Genomic DNA, 24,819 nt, shown 5'->3' with positions numbered 1-24,819 from the left:
GTGCTTAGCATCAAATTTCTTTACACTTTGCGTCAGTTGCTACTCACTGCGCCACGTTAATATCGCAAAATTGTAAAATAGAAGGTAATTACTTCCTCAAATAATTAATATAAACTGCGGTTGGGGGACCTGAGGAATGCATTATGATCTCTCGTCAACAGTTATAACACGGTAACTGACAGCAACATAAGAGTTTTAGCTTACTGACGGATAAAATAGTGAAGATAGCACATTACATTAGTATGTTCTGAAATGAAACTGCTACGTCATCGTATGGTTGTAGTAAAAAAGTTAAGCTGTCATCCATCAGAAGGTTGTTTTGAACACCACTGTGGTTTACTAGGCGGGTCAAATCCCTACCGGCGTGACCGTGGATCGATCCCAAGACTTTTCGGTGTGAAGTTTGGCATTTTACCCTCTTTATAACCGTTGCTTTGTTGTCTTTCTCCCGCATGGCGTCTCTCGAAGTCTTTCGCTGAAGTCTTAGTTTCTTTTTCATTCAAAAGGGCCAGCTCCCTGATCAAACGTACTTAGCTATGGCGTCTGACTCACTAGGGAACTTTTCATTTTTTCCCCTGTTTTATCTGTTCGTTAACTCTCTCACATTCTATATAACGATTTTTAATTTAGTGCCAACCAGCGTTGCATGTGTAGCAACGAAGAGAAGGCTATTTTGACCGAGCGAGGTGGCGTAGTGGCTAGCACACTGGACTCGCATTCGGGAGGACGACGGTTCAATCCCGCGTCCGGCCATCCTGATTTAGGTTTGTGACTGATTTACGTTTTCCGTGATTTCCCTACATCGCTATTTTTCGTATGATGATTGCCTAAGCTTATCAAATACTCAACTCTTTTCCTCGACGTTCCTTTCATGTTTCCAGAATGAGATTTTCATTCTGCAGCGGAGTGTACGCTGATATGAAACTTCCTGGCAGAGTAAAACTGTGTGCCGGACCGAGACTCGAACTCGGGACCTTTACCTTTCGCGGGCAAGTGCTCTACCATCTGAGCTGCCCAAGCACGACTCACGCCCCGTCCTCACAGCTTCACTTCTGCCAGTAACTCGTCTCCTAACTTCCAAACTTTACAGAAGCTCTCCTGCGAACCTTGCAGAACTAACACTCCTGAAAGAAAGGGTATTCGGAGACATGGCTTAGCCACAGTCTAGTTAATGTTTCCAGAATGAGATTTTCACTCTGCAGCGTAGAGTACGCTGATATGAAACTTCCTGGCAGGCTGTGAGGACGGGACGTGAGTCGTGCTTGGGTAGCTCAGATGGTAGAGCACTTGCCCGCGAAAGGCAGAGGTCCCGAGTTCGAGTCTCGGTCGGGCACACAGTTTTAATCTGCCAGGAAGTTTCATATCAGCGCACACTCCGCTGCAGAGTGAAAATCTCATTCTGGAAACATCCCCCAGGCTGTGGCCAAGCCATGTCTCCGCAGTATCCTTTCTTTCAGGAGTGCTAGTTCTGCAAGGTTCGCAGGAGAGCTTCTGTAAAGTTTGGAAGGTAGGAGACGAGATACTGGCAGAGGTAAAGCTGTGAGGACCGGGCGTGAGTCGTGCTTCGGTAGCTCAGATGGTAGAGCACTTGCCCGCGAAAGGCAAAGGTCCCGAGTTCGAGTCTCTGTCGGGCACACAGTTTTAATCTGCCAGAAAGTTTCACATGTGTGTCTCTTTTAAGAACTCCGAAGGGGCTGTAATTCTGGCCAGATATAGCTTGACATGTTAGCTGTTTACAAGTGCTTTATATATGAAGACTCTAGGTGTTGAGTGAGGGGTGGCAGGGGGCACGCGAATATGTTGGATCCTGTGCCTCACTCATGGCCTTGAGCAGGTAGGATAAGGTCGGTGGAGAGAACTAGTGACTCATCATACAGTGTCTCAGAGAGGGCACCTGCAGGTCTCCCTTGAAGGCTGTTCTGACGCCGAATAATACCCATGGCACTGCTTCGATCGAGTAGTACCCATCCCATGGTAGTGCTTCACTCCACGATCCGTCGTGACATGTAAGGACTGTTTTGAGTGTCTGGTGCTAGTGCTCGATTATGCCGTTGCTTTGGGCGTGATATGCTGCTCTGCGGTGACGCTTTAAACTGCAGAGGTTGCACAGGGAAGTAAAGAGTACTGACTCAAATTGATGGTCTTGGTCTGTGCTAATCGTATCTGCTGTGCCAAATCTTGCAATCCAAGTCTCTTGAGTGGTACCGCTTCTAACCACTGGGAGACACTGTCAGTTATTGACAGGAGATATTTGAACCTTCTGGAAGGGGCCGAAATGGTCTACTTGGACATGGCAGAAGTGAGCTTTAGCAATATCGAATCGAACTGAGGGAGGCAGCTGAGTGGTTAGCACACTGAAATCATGTTCGGGAGGACGGCGGTTCAAACACGTGTCCGGCTATTCTGACTTAGGTTCTCTGTGATTTCCCTAAATCGCTTCAAACAAATGCTGGGATGGGTCCTTCTAAAGGGCACAGCCGATTTCCGTCCCTTTCCTTCCCCAACCAGGGCTTGTGCTCCGTCTCTAATGACCTCACTGTCGACAGGACGTTGAACACTAATCTTCATAAAATAATAAAAATATATAATAAATGCTTAGATATATGGAAATAATGAGATTTTTCGGCGCTCGGACAAGCACAATAAGCTGGGCTATGCCTGTAAATGAGTTCATATTAGTTCTGCATGGACGAAATAGTCTTTCTTTTGCTGCAGATTTATGCTTACCAATTAACAATACTACGTCCGATCGCCGTATCCACTTAGAAAATCTTGGCCGTGTCCATCATTCCTTTTGTAACCGGAACTTCGTATTAGCTCCGAAGTACACAGGTGGGTTTCTTGAGCTCTTCTATATTGCAGTCCTACTTAGAATAGTAACTCAATTTTTCACTAACGAAATACGAATGTATTATTTTTTCTACACACATCAAAAATACAGACTTTTTTACTTATTCTCTCAACCCAAAATGGCTGTTACTGATTACGCTCTAAAGTAACGTGCGTCTATCTTCCTTCATTAGCAGAGAGCGAGTCCTTCCTCTTACCGAGGAACATCTTGTTTTTTAACGTTTGAAAATCAAAAATACATGACGGTAGGTACAGGCTCTACGCTTGGCTACCGCTTCACCTTTTCTATCTGCCTTTAAAGAAAACGAAAACATAAAAGCAAGAAATGCAAAAGGTACATCACATCTTCTCCTGATCCTCCTCCTCCTTCTCCTCCTCCCTCGAATCAGCCTAAATGTCTTCTGTCTTCTGACCTGTGCGCAAGCCTGTGCCCAGGTGTGGCAGTCCCACTTGATGTTGGTCCACACAAAGCGTTCCATTATGAGACAAACTGTCGATCTGATGGTGAAGTGGAAGGGACTGGAAGTTGTTGGAAAATTTCTTAGTGCATCATTAGTCGCACATGTGGCTGGGTCCTGTTAAGGGAGATATTGCAGAAGATTGTTGTATCTGACTCCAAGATGATACGTCGTTCAGTATGTAGGCCGGAAGTGTCATTGTGCATCAGTTATGTGATGCACACAACCTTATGTTGGTCAGTACCTTGTCTCTTGTAGTCATAGTAGAGGGAGGTGGTATTGAATCATTATAAGTAGTGTGCAATTACATTGTCTGCTCCTCAAAGCTGACGTATATCCGTAGTGTACTGGGTGACAAGGTCCAGGTGACGGTAGTGATGGAGGCTGACATTTTTTGAACAGTGACGTGTAGCCTCTACCAGTGTTTTTAGGCCTGAAAAAACAGTAAGATGAAGGCCTTTGGTATCATAAACGAGTATTTCATGGTTTTGAAAACAGTCAGGAGTTCTCGGTCAAAAGTCGGCCGTTTCGACTGACAGGGGTTTAGTTTTTGCGAGACGAAACGAAGGGGTTGTTGTGCAGCATCAATGGTGGTGTTGCTCGCGTCTGTGGTGACAGTAGAGTGTCAAGAATCGGCTGTGATAGTATGATAGTGTACATGAGGCAGTCTCTTGTGTATTCGAAGGTGTCCTTTATTGCGGTGGTCCAGTTCGTCTTTCATCATCCATGTTTGTTGGAATCGTTAACACGGAGGTTAGAGATGGTTGTAGCATTGCTGCTTGCGACAGGTGTCACCAGTAAAAGTTCAATACTTCAAGGAAGCGACGGAATTCATTGAAATGCTCTTTGTGGTATTGTCTTGGTGCTTCCGGCACCACATGGTCGAAATGGTAACTTCAGTTTTTCATAAGTGGGATTTAGCCTCATTGATCATTACACCACCGTCACTAAGAGTAGTGAGAATTTGTACGAGATGTCGGTCATGATCTTTAAGTGTAGCAAAAAAGATGATGTCAGCTAGATAGGTGTAGCAGTAATCGAACTGGAAAATAACCCCGGCAGTGAACCGTTACCACATCTGGGCAATGATTTTTAGCCCACACGACATGAGAAGGTAATCAAAGAGCGCTAATGGTGTTATAATCGCGGTTTTAGCGATGTGGTATTTATACATGGGAATTTGTAGGTAAGCCATTTTGTACTCTATTACATTAAAAATGACTGCGCGTTCTAGCGAGTGGGTCTGTTAGGCACTGTGTAGCCGTCATACACTGTATGTGTTTGACGACCGTGTATTCGCCGTAGATGCAGGAAGCCCCACCTTTTTTCGATACTTATTTGATTGCTGACACTCATGACCTGTCAGATGAGTGGCCAATGCTTGCGTGTAAAAATTTGACAATAGCCACCTTAACAGTACGTAAGTTAGCCGGGGCCAGGAGGCGCACATTGTGAGTTATAGGCTGCCCGCCCATTGTTATGATATGCACCGTGCTTTCATTTTCGTTGTGGATAGCGTAGTGAGGGGAGCGGAACTGTATATGAGCTGCCGCAGAGTGAGGCAGAGTGCGTAGTACTAACCTTCATATCACTGTGTATGTTTGGTAACGTTGGTCGTACTCCTGTTGAGGGTGCGAGCACAGGGCACGATCGGTCAAAGTGGGCGGGGCTGCGTGAGATGCCTCGTTTGTCAGAGTGGTGGATGTGCAAAATGGCCGTAAGGTGCTTGCGCACTTGATTGAGTGCAGCTGATGTTTGCTCAATGTGTAGAAGAGACGTTTTTCGGTGTGAAGGGTGTCGACTGGTGTGTGGTAGTTGTCGTGGTGGAGCTGACGAACCGCACGTAGCTCCTGTGCCATCAGGACACTCTCCTCGAGTGTGTCAATATAAGCAGAGTCATCATTGTTTTGTCTGAGTGGACAGTGCGTTGTGTTGTCGAGGGACGAGGTTCTCAGATTGATTAGTTGGTTTGGGGCAGGAGACCAAACAGCAAAGTCATTGGTCCCATCGGATTGGAGAAGGATGGGGAAGGAAATCGGCCATGCCCTTTTCGAATGAACCATCCTGGTATTTGCCTGAAGCATTTTAGGGAAATCACGGTGATCGTAAGTGGTTTGAACAGCTATCCTGCCAAATGTGAGCCACTGTACCACCTCGCACAGTCGAGGTTGTCATGACAAATAGCCCTGAGATATGGTGTCCCTTATTATGATGCAGGATTTAGGCCTATTGGATATCCGGTGAGGGGCAGAAGTGATGGTGGAATTCGATTCCAATTACTGGCGCTATGAAATCGGAGTTGTAAAAAGTCCATGTGAATTGATGTTGGGCCGACAGTTGTAGTTTGCATTTGGTGGATCTTTGAACCATGGTCTGGGTATTATTAGTCATGTGGAGTTGTAGTGCTGACGTTTTTCTGAATGTTGATGTGTCCTCCTACGGTACGTAACTCATGTCATATTCAGTATCTACCAAAAAGTGCTTTCTTGATTTGTGGTTGAAGGCACACATTTGGCCTCCCAGCTGTGTGGGTGTGGAGGCATGTAGTGGATGTTGTCGGCTTAGTATTTTTGAGTGAAGTTGTGTTGTGTCTACGGCAGTCCATGTTTGAAGTTTGGGACCAACGGATGGGGCGGCAGTTGGGTGGGACACTAGCAGTGTTGTGTCCTTGAGGCGGCTGTGGCGTTCAGCGCAGTTTTTGTCGTTTTGAGATTGGTGCTGTTCGGAGGCCTAGTGGTCGGTGGCCGAGCTCAGTATGTTACATCATTGGCAGCTTGTCGGTGCCGGACCATAGAGCAGGCTGCTCAGGTCAGAACGGTGGCAGTTTTCCTCGTGAATTGAGTTTTAAGGGTAAATAGTGGTTTTGGTGTGTTGATTCTGTTCTCAGACAATCCAGGATTGATGACGAAAGGACTTGTTGGATCCAAGTCATAAATACTGGAGGAAATGCTTCACGAAAACGTCTGGTGATCAACATTCGGTGTCATATGAGGATGACCTGTGATTTATTAGGGTTTAGTCGAAGAGCCAGTGTCCACCGTGATACTGAACGAAGATCGTCATTCATACTTGGAACAGCAGCACTAATCTTCTTAGAGGCTGGCACTTAGGTACATCTGGATTTCGTCACCATATAAATGATAGTGAGGCAGGGATGAAATATGATCGAGGAAAGCAATGGATGAAATATGGGACACTAAGGTCTTCATTTAGCACAAGTTTCTATGATGATTATTCTGACCCACAAACGACTTGTTGAAAAGATTTTGAGATAGCTGCCGAACCACAGTGGGTGGTTTTTAGACAGTGTGCAGTGAATAGTGTGCTTAAATTTGTTTGTGATGTGAAGTGTAAGTACTGGAAGATGGGAGCGAGAAGAGCAATGGTGATGTCTGTCTGGTCGTGGACATACGGGCCCATGAAGGCGTGAAAGTTAGGATTATAGGGAATGGTGAATTTGTGTCGGAGGTGGTTTACTTAGAATGATATGGATGAGTGTTGCAGGATTGTGGCTGGTAAGTCGGTTCGTTGTGCAATCTACTTACTGGAACAAAATTTTTAAGAAGTTACATCTGCATCTACATAGATACTAAGCAATCCACTGTGCGCCTGTAGCGAAGGGTTCCCCGTACCAATACTAGTCATTTCCTGTTCACTTGGAAATAGAGCGAGGGAAAAACGACTGTCGATATGCCTCCGTCTGAACCCTAATTTGTCGTATCTTATCATCGTGGTCCGTACGCGCAATGTACACTATGTGATCAAAACTATGCGGACACCCCCAAAACCATACGTTTTTCATATTAGGTGTATTGTGCTGTCACCTACTGCCAGGTACTCTATATTGACGACCTCAGTAATCATTAAACATCGTGAGAGAGAAGAACAGGGCGCTCCGCGGAACTCACCGACTTCGAACGTGGTCGGGTGATACTGTGTCATACGTCTGCATGCGAGATTTCCACGCACCTAAGCATCTCTACATCCACTATTTCCAATGTGATAGTGAAGTGGAAATGTGAAGAGACACCTACAACACAAAAGCTTACAGACCGACCTTATCTGTTGACTGACAGAGACCGCCAGCAGTTGAAGAGGGTCGTGATGTGTAATAGGCAGACATCTATCCAGACCATCACACAGGAATTCCAAACTGCCTCTGGATCCACTGCAAGTACTATGACAGATAGGCGGGAGGTGAGAGAACTTGGATTTCAGGTCGAGCGGCTGCTCACAAGCCACACATCACGCCGGTAAATGCCAAACGGCGCCTCGCTCTGTGTAAGTAGCGTAAACACTGACGATTGAACAGTAGAAAAATGTTGTGTGGATTGATGAATCACGGTACACGATGTGGCGATCTGACGGCAGGGAGTGGGTATTACGAATGCCCGGTGAACGTCATCAGCAGCTTCTGTAATGTCAACAGTAAAATTCGGAGGCTATGGTGTTATGGTGTGGTCGTGTTTTTCATGGAGGGGGCATACACTCCTTGTTGTTTTGCGTGGCACTATCACAGTACAGGCCTACATTGAAGTTTTAAGCACCTGCTTCTTGCTTCCCACTGTTGAGGAGCAATTCGGGGATGACGATTGCATCTTTTAACACCTGTTGATGATGTACGGCCTGTGGCGAAGTGATTACACGATAATAACATCCCTGGCCTGCACAGAGTCCTGACCTGAATCCTATAAAACATCTTTGGAATGTTTTGGATCGCCGACTTCGTGCCAGGCCTCACCGACTGACATCGATACCTCTTCTCAGTGCAGCACTCAGTGAACAATGGTCTGCCATTCCCCAAGAAACATTCCAGCAGCTGATTGAAGGTATGCCTGCGAGTGTGGAAGCCGTCATCAAGGATAAGGGTGGGCCAACACCATCTTGAATTCCAGCATTACCGATGGAGGGCGATACGAACTTGTAAGTGACTTTCAGCCAGGTGTACGGATACTTTTGACCACATAGTGTATGTTGGGGGCAATATAATTGATCTGTAATCAGCTTCAAATGCCGGGTCTCTAAATTTACTCAGTAGAGAACGTCGGTTTCCGTCAAGAGGGATTCCAATATGAGTTCCCGAAGTATGGCTGTAAAAAAAAAAGAAATGTTGAAATGTGTGTGAAATCTTATGGGACTCAACTGCTAAGGTCATCAGTCCCTAAGCTTACACTCTACTTAACCTAAATTTTCCTAAGGACGAACGCACACACACCCATGCCCGAGGGAGGACTCGAACTTCCGCCGGGATGGCTGTATCACTTGAGTGTTGTTCGAAATTACCAATAACAAATCTAGGGGCTCGTCTCTGATTTGCTTCGGTATCTTGCTTTAATCCAACCTGGTAAGGATTCCAAACACTCGGGCAGTACTCAAGGATAGGACCGACAAGTGACCTATATGCGGTCTTCTTTGCAGATGAACGACACATTCCTAGAATTCTGCCAATAGATCGAAGTCGACCATACGCCTTCCCTACCACAATCTTCACATGCTCAAAGAAATGGTTCAAATGGCTCGGAGCACTATGGGACTTAACTTCTAAGGTCATCAGTCCTCCAGAACTCAGAACTTCTTAAACGTAACTAACCTAAGCACATCAAACACATCCATGCCCGAGGCAGGATTCGAACCTGCGACCGTAGCGGTCGCGGGGTTCCAGACTGTAGCGCCTAGAACCGCTCGGCCACCCTGGCCGGCTTCACATGCTCGTTCCATTGCAAACGTTACGCCCAGATATTTAAACGAAGTGATTATGTCGAACAGGACTGTAGTAATACCGTATCCAAACATTACAGGTTTGTTTTTTCCACTCATCCGCATTAACTTGCATTTTTCTACATGTAGAGCTAACTGCCGTTCATTGCACTAACTAGAAATTTTATCTAAGTCTTCTTGTACCTTCTTTCAGTCACTCAGCTTCGACGCCTGACTGTACAAAAGGACAAAAAAGTGGCTAGGTCGGAAAGTGAGGGAGTTTTTAAGCTAAAAACCGCCAGTCCAGGAATTTTCGTGTCGTAATACAACTGAGTTTCGAGTGCGGGTCTTTCGCTATGCCTGGCGACTGCTTGCGCCACGGAGTGCGGACCCACTGCTGAAAAATGTAGAGTGCGCCCTCTGCTGGCTCGATGCGGCACTCGGCGCCTGACAGACGTCTCGAGACTCCTAGCGGGCGGGCGCTAGCGTTAAACATTTACGTCGCCTGCCGCCGGGCACAGACAGTGGAGCGGGGTAGGGATAATGGCGGAGCCTAATGAGGCCGGCTCGCTAGCCGGCGTGCCGCGACAATTAGCGAGCCTCCGGCGAAAGACTGCGCGCGCCGCGGCCCGCGGCCTAGCCGCAGGCTGCGCGTTAATCGATGCTTTGTTGGCCCCAGCGCCGGGGGCTCGCTAATCTCACTGCTGTTATGTGGCGCGCCGGGGCGCTTCGTTAATGCACTCACCTCATCTTCGCTCCGGCGGTTAGTAACCGATGCGACAACAGCCGTGTGTGAAAACTAGGTGTCGGCTAATCACAAAATACGATAACGTCTGCGAAATTCCACTATCTCGAGGCAGTATCTGAAGCAAACTTAGCACAACAAATTAGGTACGTGTTAAAGCAAAGCATATTGTAGTTTGTAAATCTCTAGGCCTGCGGCTTAATAAATGTCTTTCAAGGAATAATAAATTCTGTACAACCAGTTACGCCCCTATGAGTAACTTTTTGTTGTTGTTGAGGAAATCAAGATATATTTAAACACAAAAATGATCCACATTTAACACTCAACGAAGAAACTGACCTAAAATATAAACACTTCATCGAAAACTTTATTGAAAAAAATGGCTCTGAGCACTATGGGACTCAACTGCTGTGGTCATAAGTCCCCTAGAACTTAGAACTACTTAAACCTAACTAACCTAAGGACATCACACACATCCATGCCAGGGCAGGATTCGAACCCGCGACCGTAGCGGTCGTGCGGTTCCAGACTGTAGCGCCTTTAACCGCTCGGCCACTCCGGCCGGCGAAAACTTTATTGACACTATCCACCGGTATCCTGGATGAGCCATAATAAACCAAAGGCAACATTTATGTAACACAACACCACAGTATAGCCCAATAACATCGCTGATAGAATTGCCAATAAGGAGAAGTAGCCACACAATATCGTTGATAATTTGACTTAATTGTTGTCACGAAATTTCAACTAGAAATTCTGACCATTGTTAATGAAGAGTCAGAACTTACCGTGACGCACTACTGATTATTATTAAAATAACAACGAAAGAATATTGTCAGTGAACAAGTAGATGGCAACAGAAACAACAATACTGCATGGAAATCAGGACTTAAAAACGTATGTAAAGTCATTTTACCCACAACTAGCTCACATGTCATAAACAAATGTACGAATATTTGTAAGATGTTTTGTACAGATAACATGATAATAGCAGCGTAACTGATTATACAAAATTTATGTCCTCGTAAGACAAAGTGTACTGTATAATAATATCAGTCACCCACAGGGGACACCACCTTAATACCATGTAAGAACGCCTGTACCCTTGACCGGCCTCCTCAATTCGACGCGAAAAAGAGTCAACAAGTTTCCTCACGTATGTCATGTCCCATTGAAACTTCTCATCCACATCTGCATTACACGAATACTCTGCAATTCAGACTGAAATGCCTGGCAGAGGGTCCACCGAACCACCTCTTCACTATTTGTCTACCGTTCCATATCCGGACAGCGCGCTTGAAAAACGACTACTTAAATATTCTGCTGCGAACTCCAATTTATCTTCTTTCATTAAGATGATAATCTCTCCCCGTATGTGCGGGAACCTACAAAATACTTTCGCATTCAGAGGAGAAACTTGGGGATTGAACTTTTGACAAGATCTTGCCTCATCGAAAAATGTCTACTTTTTAATGAGTGACATTCTGTCTCGCGTATCATATCGTCATACTATCTCCCTTGCTTCGCGATAATACAAAACGTGTTGCCCCTCTTTCAACTTTCTCGACGTCCTCCGCAAATCCTATCTGGTAAGGATCGCATACAGCACACCAGTACTCTAGCAGAGGGCCGACAAGCGTAGTGCAAGCATTCTCTTTAAAAGACCTGTTGCATCTTCTAACTGTTCTGCCAATAAATCGCAGGTTTTGGTTTGCCTTCACCAGAACACTATGAAATGGTTCAAATGGCTCTGAGCGCTATGGGACTTAACATCTGAGGTCAGCAGTCCCCTAGAACTTAGAACTACTTAAACCTAACTAACCTAAGGACATCACACACACCCATGCCCGAGGCAGGATTCGAACCTGCGACCGTAGCGGTCTCGCGGTTCCAGACTGCAGCGCCTAGAACCGCACGGCCACTTCGGCCGGCCCAGAACACTATCTTTATGATCGTTGCAAGTAAGTTGTTGGTAATTGTAATTCCTAGGTTCTTAGTTCTATCGACAACATTTAGATACGTGTGATTTATCGTGTAACCACATTTTCACGGATTCCTTTTGGTAGTCATGTCGATGATCACACACCTTTTATTACTTGGGATAAATTGGCTCATTTCGCACCATACAGATATCTTGTCTAAATCATTTTGAATTGGTTTTGGTCTTCTGATGATTTGACAGCAAAAAAGTCTTAGAGGGCAGCACAGATGGTCCCCTAAATCCTTTAAATATATCAGGAACAGCAGAAGGCCGTTCCTTGAGGAATGCCAAATTATCACTTCTGCTTTACTCTATTCCACTGATATCACTGTTGATTATACGAGTATCCGTTTTTATTGTTGTGTTTTAGTCATTGGTCTCCTGATTTGATGCATCCTCAACGAGTTTCTCTCGTGTGCCAACCTCTTCATTTCAACACCTCAAATGAATTCGTAATTGCGAATAAGGACAACCATCAGCTGTAGAGTGGAATAACGACAATGAAAATTTGTGCCAAACTGGGGCTCGAACTCGAATTTCCCGCTTATTGCAGGCGGTCAGTTTACCATTTATTTTCTTTTTTTGCATTTTGTTCTTTATGGTTTGTTGTAATTCGTCGCAGCGGACGTCACATGACATTCGTTGAAGTTCGTTGATGATCTTTTCACTCAGTTTTATTATTACAGGCACCAGCCAGCTCTCCCTCTCTCTTTCTTTTTTTTTTTCGTTGTTGATCGATGTGTTTGTTCGTTGCGGACGTCACATGACATCCGTTCAAGTTCGTTTGTTGAACCTTCCACTCAGTATTTTTTATTACAGACTCCAACCTGTTCTCTGACCGAACACGCTGAGCTACCGTGCCGGCTAACAAAAGAAGCTCTTGCTAGCGAAAGTAATTTACCCAATGGTGAGTTACAACTGTGGTGTCACCGTCAGACACCACACTTGCTAGGAGGTAGCCTTTAAATGGGCCGCGGTCCGTTAGTATACGTCGGACCCGCGTGTCGCCACTGTCAGTGATTGCAGACCGAGCGCCGCCACACGGCAGGTCTAGAGACACTTCCTAGCACTCGCCCCAGTTGTACAGCCGACTTTGCTAGCGATGGTTCACTGACAAATTACGCTCTCATTTGCCGAGACGATAGTTAGCATAGCCTTCAGCTACGTCATTTGCTACGACCTAGCAAGGCGCCATTATCAATTGCTATTTATCCTGTGATGCATGTACCGTCAGACCGATGTTCACCAATTATGGATTAAAGTTAAGTATTCCGGAAGCTACGTACTATTTTTGCTACTATACAGACCTAGTCCTGTTCCAGACCTCACGCCATCCTGCGTGAGCTTAAACGCGTGCCCTTTGGCCTCCCGTCCTAGTGGATTGGCTGTCTTGCCAGTCCACAACAGTTTGGCGCCGAGGATTGGCGACGAGCCAATTCGCGTTTGTACCAATATTGCCCCGATTTACTTGTGTCATGGCTTCGCCACAATCTCCAGATGTACTGTCCGAATTTTATCGCTTGCAGAACCAGCTGACGCAGGCCTTACTGGATGCCCTTGGACAGCTCGTCCAGGGTCAACGTGCAATGCAAAACGATGCGGCAGCCGCCGCTCCACCGCTCACGCAGCCACAACACGTTGTTGGACCACCTTTTCGTCCGTTTAATGCTGCACTGGAAAGCTGGACGGAGTGGTCACGCCAATTTGGATTCCATCTCGCCGCCTACAGAATTCAAGGTGACGAGCGGCAGCCTTTCTTATTATCGTGTGTCGGAGTGATCATGTACCGTGTGATAGTGAAATTATTTCCCCGACACGACGTAGCAACTCTGTCCTATGAAGAAATTTTGTCTGCATTAGATGCATATTTCAAAGAATCAGCCAATGTTGTTGCAAAAAGGTATACTTTCTTTCGTACAAAACGTATACCGGTCAGACTAATAGGGAGTGGGTTGCAACCTTGCAAGGCCTTACTAGGGATTGTGCTTTTGAGTGTCAATGTGGACTTCCTTATTCAGATACTATGGTACGTGATGCAATTGCACAGAACGTTTCTGATGTTCGTATACGGGAACAGATTTTGAAACTAGTCCAACCCTCCCTTCAACAAGTGATAGACATATTGGATCGGCAGGACACACTTGACTTTGCTCAGGAATCATTTGAAACTTCACCGGCAGTGTGTCACATTAACCGGCCTGCCGGGCACGCTGCATGGAACAGTAAACAGTCCTTGCGCCCGGCCGCGCCAAAGCCGCCTGGCTCTCAGCCACGTGTACCGCACCAGCAAGTAAATGCAGTGAAATCATGCCCGCGGTGTGCTACTAGACATTCGCGTGAGAATTGCCCGTCACGCCAAGCTATTTGCTTTTTCTGTAATAAACGAGGACATGTTCAGAGTGTTTGCCAGAAAAAGCTCTGATCGGACACTCACAACCATTCCAGGCCCTTTGCTTCGCGCCGGGATCGGAATCCAACCCAGAATACTCAGGCTTGTAAACCTTCGCCCATGGAAATTCATGTAGTTCATTCCACTCCGCCCAGTGCCACTCTCTCTAACAGTGACTATGTTCGTCCCACAACTAGTGTGCGTCGACATCGCCGGAAATCCTGTCACGTCGCAAGTGATTCTGTACCAGTGTCAGTTCATGTTGCACGAGACAGTCGCTCTTGTCGTCAGCAGGACAATAAACTTTTTGTAGACTTGGACTTTAATGACAACGTGATCCCATTCCAGCTCGATACCGGAGCTGCAGTTTCACTGATCAATCACGACACGTACAAACAGCTGGGCACCCCTCCGTTGCGTGCCGTAAATGTTCAGTTACATAGTTATTCAGGACAGGCAATCCCTGTGTTAGGACAGTGCAGCCTTCTTGGAACATACAAAGGACAAACAAAACTTGTGTCATTGTATGTCCTTCATTCTTCTTCTGCAGTGAACTTGTTTGGATTAGATTTATTTCAGTTGTTTAACTTGTCTATAGTAAATCAGGTCCTATCAGTGAACCAGACTGTGCCTTCAGACAGTGTTTCTCGTCTATGTGAAGAGTTTGCAGACATTTTTGCACCGGGCCTTGGTTGCGCTAAGAACTATAAAGCACATTTGGAACTGAAAGTCAACGCACAACCGAAATTTTTCAGAGCGTGCAATGTTCCCCACGCATTGCGTGATGAGGTCGCAAGAACATTGCACGATTTGGAATCACAAGGTGTGATTGAACGTGTGCAGGCTTCTCTCTGGGCATCAACCTTAGTAATTTTCCAAAAACCTTCCGGAAAATTGAGACTTTGTGTGGACTTCAAGGCAACAGTGAATCCACGACTAGTGATTGCAACTTTTCCTTTACCCTGCCCCGAAGATCTTTTTGACAAACTGTGCCCGGGTAAATATTTTTCGAAATTGGACCTAGCAGATGCGTACTTGCAAATACCGGTGGACGAAGAATCCCAGCGCGTTTTAGTGGTTAACACGCATCTTGGTTTGTATCGATTCAAACGACTGCCATTCGGGTGTGCATCCGCCCCTGCATTGTTTCAGCAATATCTACAAACTGTTTGTGCGTCGGTCCCTCCTGCAGAAAACTATGTGGACGAAATTGTGATCTCCGGAAAGACAGAAGAAGAACATTTAGCCAATCTCAGAACATTATTTCAGGTCTTGCGCCAAAATGGTCTTCGCTTGTGGAAGGACAAATGTGTGTTTTTTGCTCGGGACTTACCCTATCTGGGCCATGTACTCAATGCTCAAGGCATACATCCCAGTCCGGAGCACCTCCGTGCCATACAAGACTTGCCTTCGCCGCAGAATTTGAAGCAGCTACAGAGTGTGTTGGGAAAAATAAATTATTGTTATCGCTATGTGCGCCACGCCTCTTCCGTTTCAGCTCCGCTTCATCGCTAACGCCGTAAAGGTGTTCCGTTCGTCTGGACGACGGAATGCGAACGCGCCTTTCGCCAGTTGAAATTGGCGTTGATTTCCACTACTTGCCTTACGCCATTCGATCCCCAGAAACCCCTTTTGTTGATGGTAGATGCATCGGATTTCGGGATCGGTGCTGTGCTTGCGCACAAAGATGGATCGCACGATCGCCCTATTGCCTTTGCGTCCAAATTGCTCTCGTCTGCGCAACGAAATTATTCGCAGAGCGAGAAAGAAGCATTGGCTCTCGTATTTGGTGTTACAAAGTTTCATGATTTCTTGTATGGTCGTCACTTTACCATCATCACAGACCACAAACCTTTGACATCGCTTTTCCATCCGACCAAGCCTGTACCTACACGTACAGCGCAGAAATTCATTCGCTGGTCTATTTTCCTCTCGCAGTACCGCTACGATATCTTGTATCGGTCCACTGCTAAGCACGGAACCGCCGATGCGTTGTCACGTTTGCCTGTTGCTGAGGATAGCACATTCGATTCTTCCGAACTTGCTTGCATGTTCATTGATTCGGAAACCGATGACGTGGTCGACTCGTTTCCGATTGATTTTCGTCGTGTAGCTACAGCCACAGTTGCTGACCCTGTCCTTGCTACCGTTCTGTGTTTTGTTGCTACGCAATGGCCCTTGTCAAAGTCACGGATCGAGGATCCGTTGGTTCGCCGATTTTTTGCTCACAAGGAGAGACTTTTTGTTCGACGTGGTGTTTTGCTGTTGCGTTCTGATAATGATCAGTCCAGGGTCGTGGTCCCACGTTCGTTACGGTCCTCTGTCTTACGGCTTCTCCACCAAGGACATTTGGGTATAGTGCGAACGAAACAACTTGCTCGTCAACACTGTACTTGGTTCGGAATCGATGCTGCGATTACGAATATGTGCTCTTCTTGCATGGTGTGTGCCGAACAACAATCCGCGCCACCGCGGAAATTCTTTGCATGGCCGAAAGCCATTACCCCTTGGCAACGCTTACACATCGATTTTGCTGGTCCACTCTGGAATGCTCGATGGTTGGTTGTGGTAGATTCATTCAGTAATTTTCCTTTTGTTGTCCGGATGTCTTCCACGACGTCATCTGCCACCATCCAAGCGTTATCGGCTATCTTTTGCATTGAAGGTCTTCCACAGACTATTGTTTCCGACAATGGCCCACAATTCATGTCCGCAGAATTTCAGTCATTCTGCAAGGCCAATGGTATTCAACATCTGACGTCCGCGCCGTTTTCGCCGCAGTCAAACGGTGCCGCTGAACGTTTGGTCAGGACTTTCACGTCACAGATGTTGACGTTGAAAGAGTCTCATTCTCGGGAGGACGCGTTATTGCTCTTTTTGTCCACGTATCGCTCTCAGCCCCGAGATGGTCGCTCGCCGGCTGAGTTGTTGCACGGTCGCCCTCATCGCACCTTGATGTCTTTGCTACATCCGCCGCATCAGGTTCTTGTGCAGCGGCAGACACCTGCTTTTGCCCCAGGCGACGTTGTCTACTATCGTAACTATCGAGGTTCACGGCGTTGGCTCGAAGGGCGCATTCTTCGCTGCCTCGGCCGCGCTATGTATCTGGTTTTGGGGGCCTCTGGTGAGGTGCGTCGGCATCTCAATCAGCTGCGCCTCTGTCGTCGCACGGGTTCTGCCGCTCCCCGTCTGCTTTCAGCGACGGTGCCGTCCGGTCAGCGCCCTGGGGACCCATCTACTGGCTCGCCTCAGCCCCAGGTGTTACCGACGCTGCCTTCCATATTGCCCCATGCCGACGCGCCGCCGCCGCCGCCGCCTGTTCTCCCGCCGGCGCCGCCCGCAGTGGACGCTTCGCTGCAGCCGCCGGACGCCTCCCTGGGTCACGCGCCGCCGATCGCTTCCCGTGACCCGTTGTCCTCCGCCATGGCCTTCTTGCCCGCTCCGGACCATAGGACGTCTTCGCCCGTCGGGTGCCCCGACCCGATGGAGGTCGACCCTTCGGCCCGTCCTGTCTCTCTGCATACACCGCATATTGGCGTGCACCCTGGACTAGGTTTTCAGGCGTTTCCTAGCTCCCCTCGGACCGAATGGCAGGGTGCGGGTGGCACAGCCTCGCCTGTTGTTAGGCTCCCCACCTCGTCGCATACATCAACATGGGGTCCTCCCCGCGGCGGGCGGAAGCCTTATAACACAACCGTGCGCCGATTTGCGGGGGAGGAATGTGGTGTCACCGCCAGACACCACACTTGCTAGGTGGTAGCCTTTAAATCGGCCGCGGTCCGTTAGTATACGTCGGACCCGCGTGTCGCCACTATCAGTGATTGCAGACCGAGCGCCGCCACACGGCAGGTCTAGAGACACTTCCTAGCACTCGCCCCAGTTGTACAGCCGACTTTGCTAGCGATGGTTCACTGACAAATTACGCTCTCATTTGCCGAGACGATAGTTAGCATAGCCTTCAGCTACGTCATTTGCTACGACCCAGCAAGGCGCCATTATCAATTGCTATTTATCCTGTGATGCATGTACCGTCAGACCGATGTTCACTAATTATGGATTAAAGTTAAGTATTCCAGAAGCTACGTACTATTTTTGCTACTATACAGACCTAGTCCTGTTCCAGACCTCACTCCATCCTGCGTGAGCTTAAACGCGTGCCCTTCGGCCTCCCGTCCTAGTGGATTGGCTGTCTTGCCAGTCCATAACAACAACTACTTAAACTAACGTGAACTAACCTATGCTAAGAACAACACACACACCCATGCCCGAGGGAGGACTCGAACCTCCGGAGGGAGGGAAAATAGGTGTAGGTGTTGCCTTATTGGCCGGGCTGTTACCCAGACCCCACTCACCAGCGCTGTCCCACTACTGCCCACCACGGCGAGTTTTGGTTGCTGAGTTCCCCCCCCCCCCCTGGCCTGATACGCCCCTCCTTAACCAACCTAGTGACCCAAGACTCCTCAAGGGTCATCATATTGATGGCAAGCTTAGCGTGGACGCCAGATCAACACGGGAGATTGAGCACCAGGGCTCCCGGCCTCAGACCATCCACAACACCTGGCTTCCAAGTAGCTGGATTACAGGAGCACGCCACCACTCCCAGCCATACACTCTGAGCTATCGTGCCGGCGTACCATTTGGCTATCCGCTCACGACTCGCGGCCGGAGCCAAACTTCCATATGTCGTCAACCACGCGTCTCCGATCTGCACTCCTACACCCATTATGTACAGTCCCGTACAGTCAGAAGTTGTACTCAAAGTCGTTTGCCCGGTATCGGCAGATAAATACGATGTTGCAGTGCCTGTGTTATTCTGATTACGATGCATACAGTTCCAAAGAAACTTTACATCGTAATCAGAATAAGGTATTTATATGCCGATACCGGGCAAGCGGCTTTCAAGTACAACGTCTGACCTGTACGGGAACATACATAATGGATGCACTAGGACGTAGACGTATGGTTGACGACCGGGTTCGAGTCCGGGTCTGGCACAAATTTCAATTGTCTGATGATAGTTCTCAGTCGCAATTGTGAATTCATTTGAGATGTTTTGTACCGGCTGTAATCGCCGCAGTGCCTGGTCGTTTGCACATGCATGCATGTCCAAAGGAAATTTGCATTGGTATCAGAATAACACAGGTACCGCAATATCGTATCGTATCTTCATTTCACCCTACGTCCACAATTATTTCTTGGATGTATTCCAGTCTCTGTCTTCCCCTCTGAGTTTTACCTCTGCAGCTCTCTGTAGTGCCGTGGAAGTTATTACCTGATATCATAACAAATGTTCTAACGTCATCTTCCTTCTTCTTGGGTTCCCCATAAGTTCCTTTCTGCTCCAGTTATGAGGAGAATCTCCCCATTTCTTATGTTATCTGCCTACTCACAGTCTGTTAAGTAATATTGTAGTCGGGTTAATCAGCAGAAAAATGTATTTAACAACAAAGTAAAATATATCACGCATCATATATGAACAAAAGAAAAATGCAGTTACAATTAATAATACGTCCAGACACCCGCAGGGTCGATACCTGCTTGGCATCTCCGAGGCATATTTGACACCAAGTTTTCCAACTATTCACGTGGAAGAGACCCACACATACGTCGAATATTCGTTGAAATTTGTTTTAAAGTGAAAATCTTTTCTCCTTACAACTTCTTTTTGTTATAAGACCATACATTTTCGATAGGTTAGCGCCAGGCGATCGTGAGAGCTAATCCAGTACCTGCACATCTTTCTTCCTTTTTCCAATCGCTGTGGTGCTTCGGGTGATTGTCCTCCAGCAGTATCCAATCTTCATTTCTGCGCATGAACCAAGGTTTTGCAGTCGGCATCAAACGTCTTTAATAAATTTGTAACATCTTCTGCACATTTAAATTGTCTGCAAGCATGTGCAAATTGCCGAAACCCAATTATGAGAAACACCCCAAATATGCTTTATGGACGTTGCATGAAGGACGGAGATTCCTTCTGTTTGGCTGTGAAGGAACTAAGGTGGCACATTTTACCATCTGTGTGTAATGGTGAGCACGCTCTTTCTTAACAGAATGTCATTTTCGTTATGCTTCCATGCATGTCAAATGATTCTATAGACTACTTTTCTGGTTTTCCCATGAGTTCACGGTCCACTTCCATGCAATGCTGGGCTGAATTGGTTGCTTACGCGACTGAAGGTGGGACCCTGTCACAAGAAAGTTGGGCAGAGTAGCTAAAAGTATTCGCTGTTCAGAACCTAGCAGCACCTTGTATTCGACTTCTGCCGGCGCTGAGACGTGTTCCACTCCAGCCATCAACCAGCTTCATCTACGACTAGGCGCATCATCTGCCACCTGCTGGTCTTCGAGCCGCTACTAGACCTGATGCTTCCGCAGCTTGAGATGGTGCCACCAAAAAGGGATCACCTCCAGAATGGCTTCACACAATCTCTGGGCGTCTCCAAGGGGTTCTGGGTTCGGTGATTGTGCACCACTGTATCAAGCATCTGACAGAACGCCAGAGTCGCCAGCTGTCCAGAATGTGTGCCTGCCACCTGCTACGTGCCTGATTTCAGTCCGATGTCTATAAATTTGCAACAGCTGTGGGTAACACAATGAGACAGCACTCCTGTCCGACATCCTCGCGCTACTGCTGCGAAGCACTCCGCCATATGTGCTATGCTAAGGTAGCACTTGCTGCCTGGCGGAGCTGGTGGTATCAACCCTACTTCCTACACACGCCATCCTGAGGCAACCGTCCTGGCATTAATGGTGTCTACAACCCCGACACCTTTACACTTGGTGTCAGAAGAAGCCAGTGACAACGTGGTGAGTTCGGAAGAACGGTTATTGACCTTTCTCCTGCTGATTGTGGTGACATGTCTAGGGGTTTGGGTTGGAGAATTGGTTGAAAGCAGTTAAGTGACTTTATTGGGAACACTAAAGAAACAGATGGTGATTTTCGCACAGTTAGGTGTGGACAGTGTATTTTGCTGGGGAAAAGTGCTGAATGCAGCTTGTCATTACAGTGGTCTGCTTAAAATGTTGGGCATTAAGCCGGAAAATGTAAAGATTGTGCAAGGATAGCACTCAAGCATAGCGACTTGTAGTGTTTATAGCAGGAAGAATAATGCTGATATTACTGTCAGATGATCTGTGTTATTTTCTTTCCGTATGTTTTCCTGTTGTCGTAGACACAGGCCTTACAGTGAGCAAATCAAGGGGTCAGTTGTTACCACCACGGAAGCGTTTCGGACTTGGCAAGAACAGATGGCACAAATTCTGGCAGATAACATAGACTTACGGAAGCAGGTAGATGCATTAAGACAAGGCAAATTCTCGTTATGTATCTCGGGACCCTTTCCACATCACAGTATTGCTACTCTAGTTTCTCCTTTTTCGGATAAAGCAGGGGAGGACGGCTTAACGTTTGTGGACAACCTGCTGACAGCTGCAAAGATGGGATTTTGGCCAGAGGAACTACTGCTACACAAGGCCAAGTTAAGGTTCGTCGGAAATGCGGAAGCATAACTATTACGAGGAGTTAAGAAATGCTCAGACATTTGAATTTCGCAGCACAGGCTTCTTACAGCCGTATAAAAGGAAGACTGGTTCTAGATATTACCAGGAGCAATTGAATACCGTGTTACTGAAACAAGGTGGGCCGATAGAGATTTTTCTGGTCAGGATAATAAAGGTTTATGGGAAGAAGAACGATGATACTAAAACAGGTCATGAATGCTTGACGTACTTGGCACCGTAGCACACTAACAACATCAATTTCGCTTTACACATAATTCAGTGTTAGCAGTTCAAAACTTTTGGGAAATGGACAGGTCGAATTACTATTTATTCACTTACGCAAATCTTGTTAGAAAGATATGGATAAGCATAGACTGAAAATAGCAGCACCACAAGAAATACAACGGAAGGGACAGGCAATGATTGCGCTGGGGAAACATATGCTGACAAATAGTGGAGGCCCGCATCTCGTGGTCGTGCGGTAGCGTTCTCGCTTCCCACGCCCGGGTTCCCGGGTTCGATTCCCGGCGGGGTCAGGGATTTTCTCTGCCTCGTGATGGCTGGGTGTTGTGTGCTGTCCTTAGGTTAGTTAGGTTTAATTAGTTCTAAGTTCTAGGCGACTGATGACCTCAGCAGTTGAGTCGCATAGTGCTCAGAGCCATTTTGAAATAGTGGAGGGGAACAGACCATCACGGTACTGGTTTTCTTATACATAACCAATGAGGGCATATATAATTAGTCTCCAAGAAATTAGCAGCAGGCTGTGTTTTTTGAGACTTAGTGCAAAATTTTGGAATGCTATGAGGATGTTCGCTTACCCCACTACGAGGGAATCGGATGAAGATAAGAAGGATGCATTTTATTTCAAACTGGAGAAGGAAATCAACAAAGTTAAAGGCATGTTGCAGAAATGGTCCTTGGGGATTTGAATGCAGAAATAACTAAAGAAGGTGTGTATAGAAACGTAATAGGACAAGAAAGTCCGCATGAAGTCTGGAATGATAACGGACTTCACCAATGGCATGGAGGTGATAATACACAAATCAAACGCCTTCCTGAAGTCAAGAAACACGGTGTCAACAGGAGCACCGATGTCTGTAGCGCTGTGGGTTTCATGAAGGAATGGAGTGAACTGTGTTCCTCAAGATCTCTCTCTGTGGAATCAGTACTGATTGTTGCAATGGGAATTTTCATTCTCCAAAAAACGTCTATGGATCTATAATTCTGTGCATGTTTTCTACGACCATTCTTGAAAATGGGGATGACCTGAGCAATTTCCCATTGTCTAGGTACCCTTCGCTGGTGCAGTGAACTATGGTAAACTGCTGCTAGAAGGGTAGCATATTCTTTCGGATAATCTTTGCAGAATCATACAGGTATGTCATCTGGTCTTGATGCCTTTCCACTACAAAGCGATTGTAGTTGCATTTCTGTGTCACGATCAGCTATCTCAATAGCTGCCAATTCGAAAGGAAAGGAGAGACCTTGATGCGATCTTCTGCGGTGAAACAGTTTCGGAAGACCGAAATTAGTAGTTCGGCCTTTACTCTATTGTTTTCATTTTCGGTGCCATTACTGATTATAGTAAGACCAAAACCTCTTAGAAATTTTAGTCAGGTCACTTGACAAAATTTTACTTTCGAAGTCATTGAACTCTTCTCTCATTGCTCTTCCTATGCTCATTTTCACTTCATTCAGCTTGTTGGTCAGCTATGTTTTGTTTCCTCTTGAATCTCTGCTGAAGATCTCTTTGGTTACGGATCAATTTTCCAACATGGCTTTTAAAACACGATGGTGGTGGCTCTTTTCCATTCCAAAAGATCTTGGTCGGAACACACTTGTTTAAGATATACTGAATGATGCTTTTTGAATTTATTTATTTTTTTACATTCGTGCTCCAAATCTTCCTCCCCAGCACTGAATACTTGTTGTTGACTACTCAGATACTCCACAATCTGTATCCTGTCATTCTCTCTAAGCAAATATTTCCCTTTCTTGTCAGTCCTCGTAATATCCATAGTCACTGATGTTATCACAGCCTTATGATCGCTGAAACCCTATGGTACGTTAACTGATTCGAGAAGTTCAGGTCTGTTCCTTGATGGGAGGTCTAAGACATTACCTTCAGGAGTTGGTTCTCTAACTATCTGATCGCAGTGACTTTCGCACGATTTTCAGAATAATGCCACCAGTTTTGGAACCAGTTTCGGCTCCAGTTTTGATAGTATGACTCTCCCGATCTATATCTGGGAATTTGAGTCGCCCCATATAACAACAGGATGATCAGTAAACTTATTCACGAAATTCTGCAACTCAGATTTGTTATGGCACTCGCGCCGAGTGTGAAAGAGATACTGTACGAGCAGGAGCCTGTGCACGCCACTGCCTGAGGCTAGAGCGCTTTCTCACCTGGGCAGTAGCACTGCAGAGCTGCGTCGCTCAGAGGCGCGGGATGCACCGACATGACGTCACTGTGGTCGGCGCCGCCGTCGGGGAGCAACTGCGGAAGCCTCATCCGCCACAAGGCGCGCCGCCCAAATCCACTTACCGGGCCGCCGTCTTCAGTGCGGCTTCCGGACAAGGCGAGGGCCTCGCCGGGCGGCTTCCACTTCTGTCCGCTGGCGAAGGGCACAGCCGACTTAGCGCAAGTGGCAATGCTAATGCTGTGAAGACGGCCTACTACCGACGCAGTGCTGTATTCGGGGAAATCAACATTGTGGCATAGCACAGCAACGGATGAAAGAGGACTCTGCTCTTAGGACGCTACATATACAGTTGTGTTCAAATTATTAGACTAAACGATTATTTTTGATAGTCTAAAGTTTTCTGGTGTAAAAATAGGAGAGAATAATTGATTTCATTCCTCATAAAAACAGGCTTAAGACAAGGTGACTGCCTATCACCATTACTGTTCAACTGTGCACTGGAATACATAATAAGAGAATGGTACAAGGACAATCCAAAGATTATAAGAATTGGAAGTGCAAAAGATGATATTAGCTTAAACTGCTTGGGATTCGCTGATGATCTTGCTCTCTTAGCCAACACCGTTCAAGAAGCCAGGCAACAAGTGAAATCACTACAAGAAATAGCAGAGAAAGTAGGCCTTAGAATATCATTTGAAAAAACGGAGATTATGCTAACTGATCCACCACTTGCAAACAAAATTACGATAGGAGAGCAGGAAATCAAAATTGTT

The 24,819-nt window shown here is 46.7% G+C and overlaps 1 protein-coding gene across 2 annotated transcripts in view; it reads right to left on the bottom strand.

The window, feature by feature from the left end:
* Positions 1 to 24,109, bottom strand: part of LOC126480848 (glutamyl aminopeptidase-like) — a 282,827-nt gene extending 258,718 nt beyond the window's left edge. For both annotated transcript variants that reach the window (XM_050104204.1, XM_050104205.1), the window contains exon 1: positions 24,030 to 24,109. In XM_050104204.1, the coding sequence (XP_049960161.1) occupies positions 24,030 to 24,084 (55 nt within the window). In that variant the 5' untranslated portion in view covers positions 24,085 to 24,109. The remainder of the gene's footprint in view (positions 1 to 24,029) is intronic.
* Positions 24,110 to 24,819: the final 710 nt, after the last annotated feature.

The sequence above is a fragment of the Schistocerca serialis genome, chromosome 5 (assembly GCF_023864345.2).
Source record: "Schistocerca serialis cubense isolate TAMUIC-IGC-003099 chromosome 5, iqSchSeri2.2, whole genome shotgun sequence".
NCBI classification, from domain to species: Eukaryota; Metazoa; Arthropoda; class Insecta; order Orthoptera; family Acrididae; genus Schistocerca; species Schistocerca serialis.
Note: the sequence above shows the minus strand (reverse complement) of the source record. Positions and strands in the feature narration are given on the sequence as shown.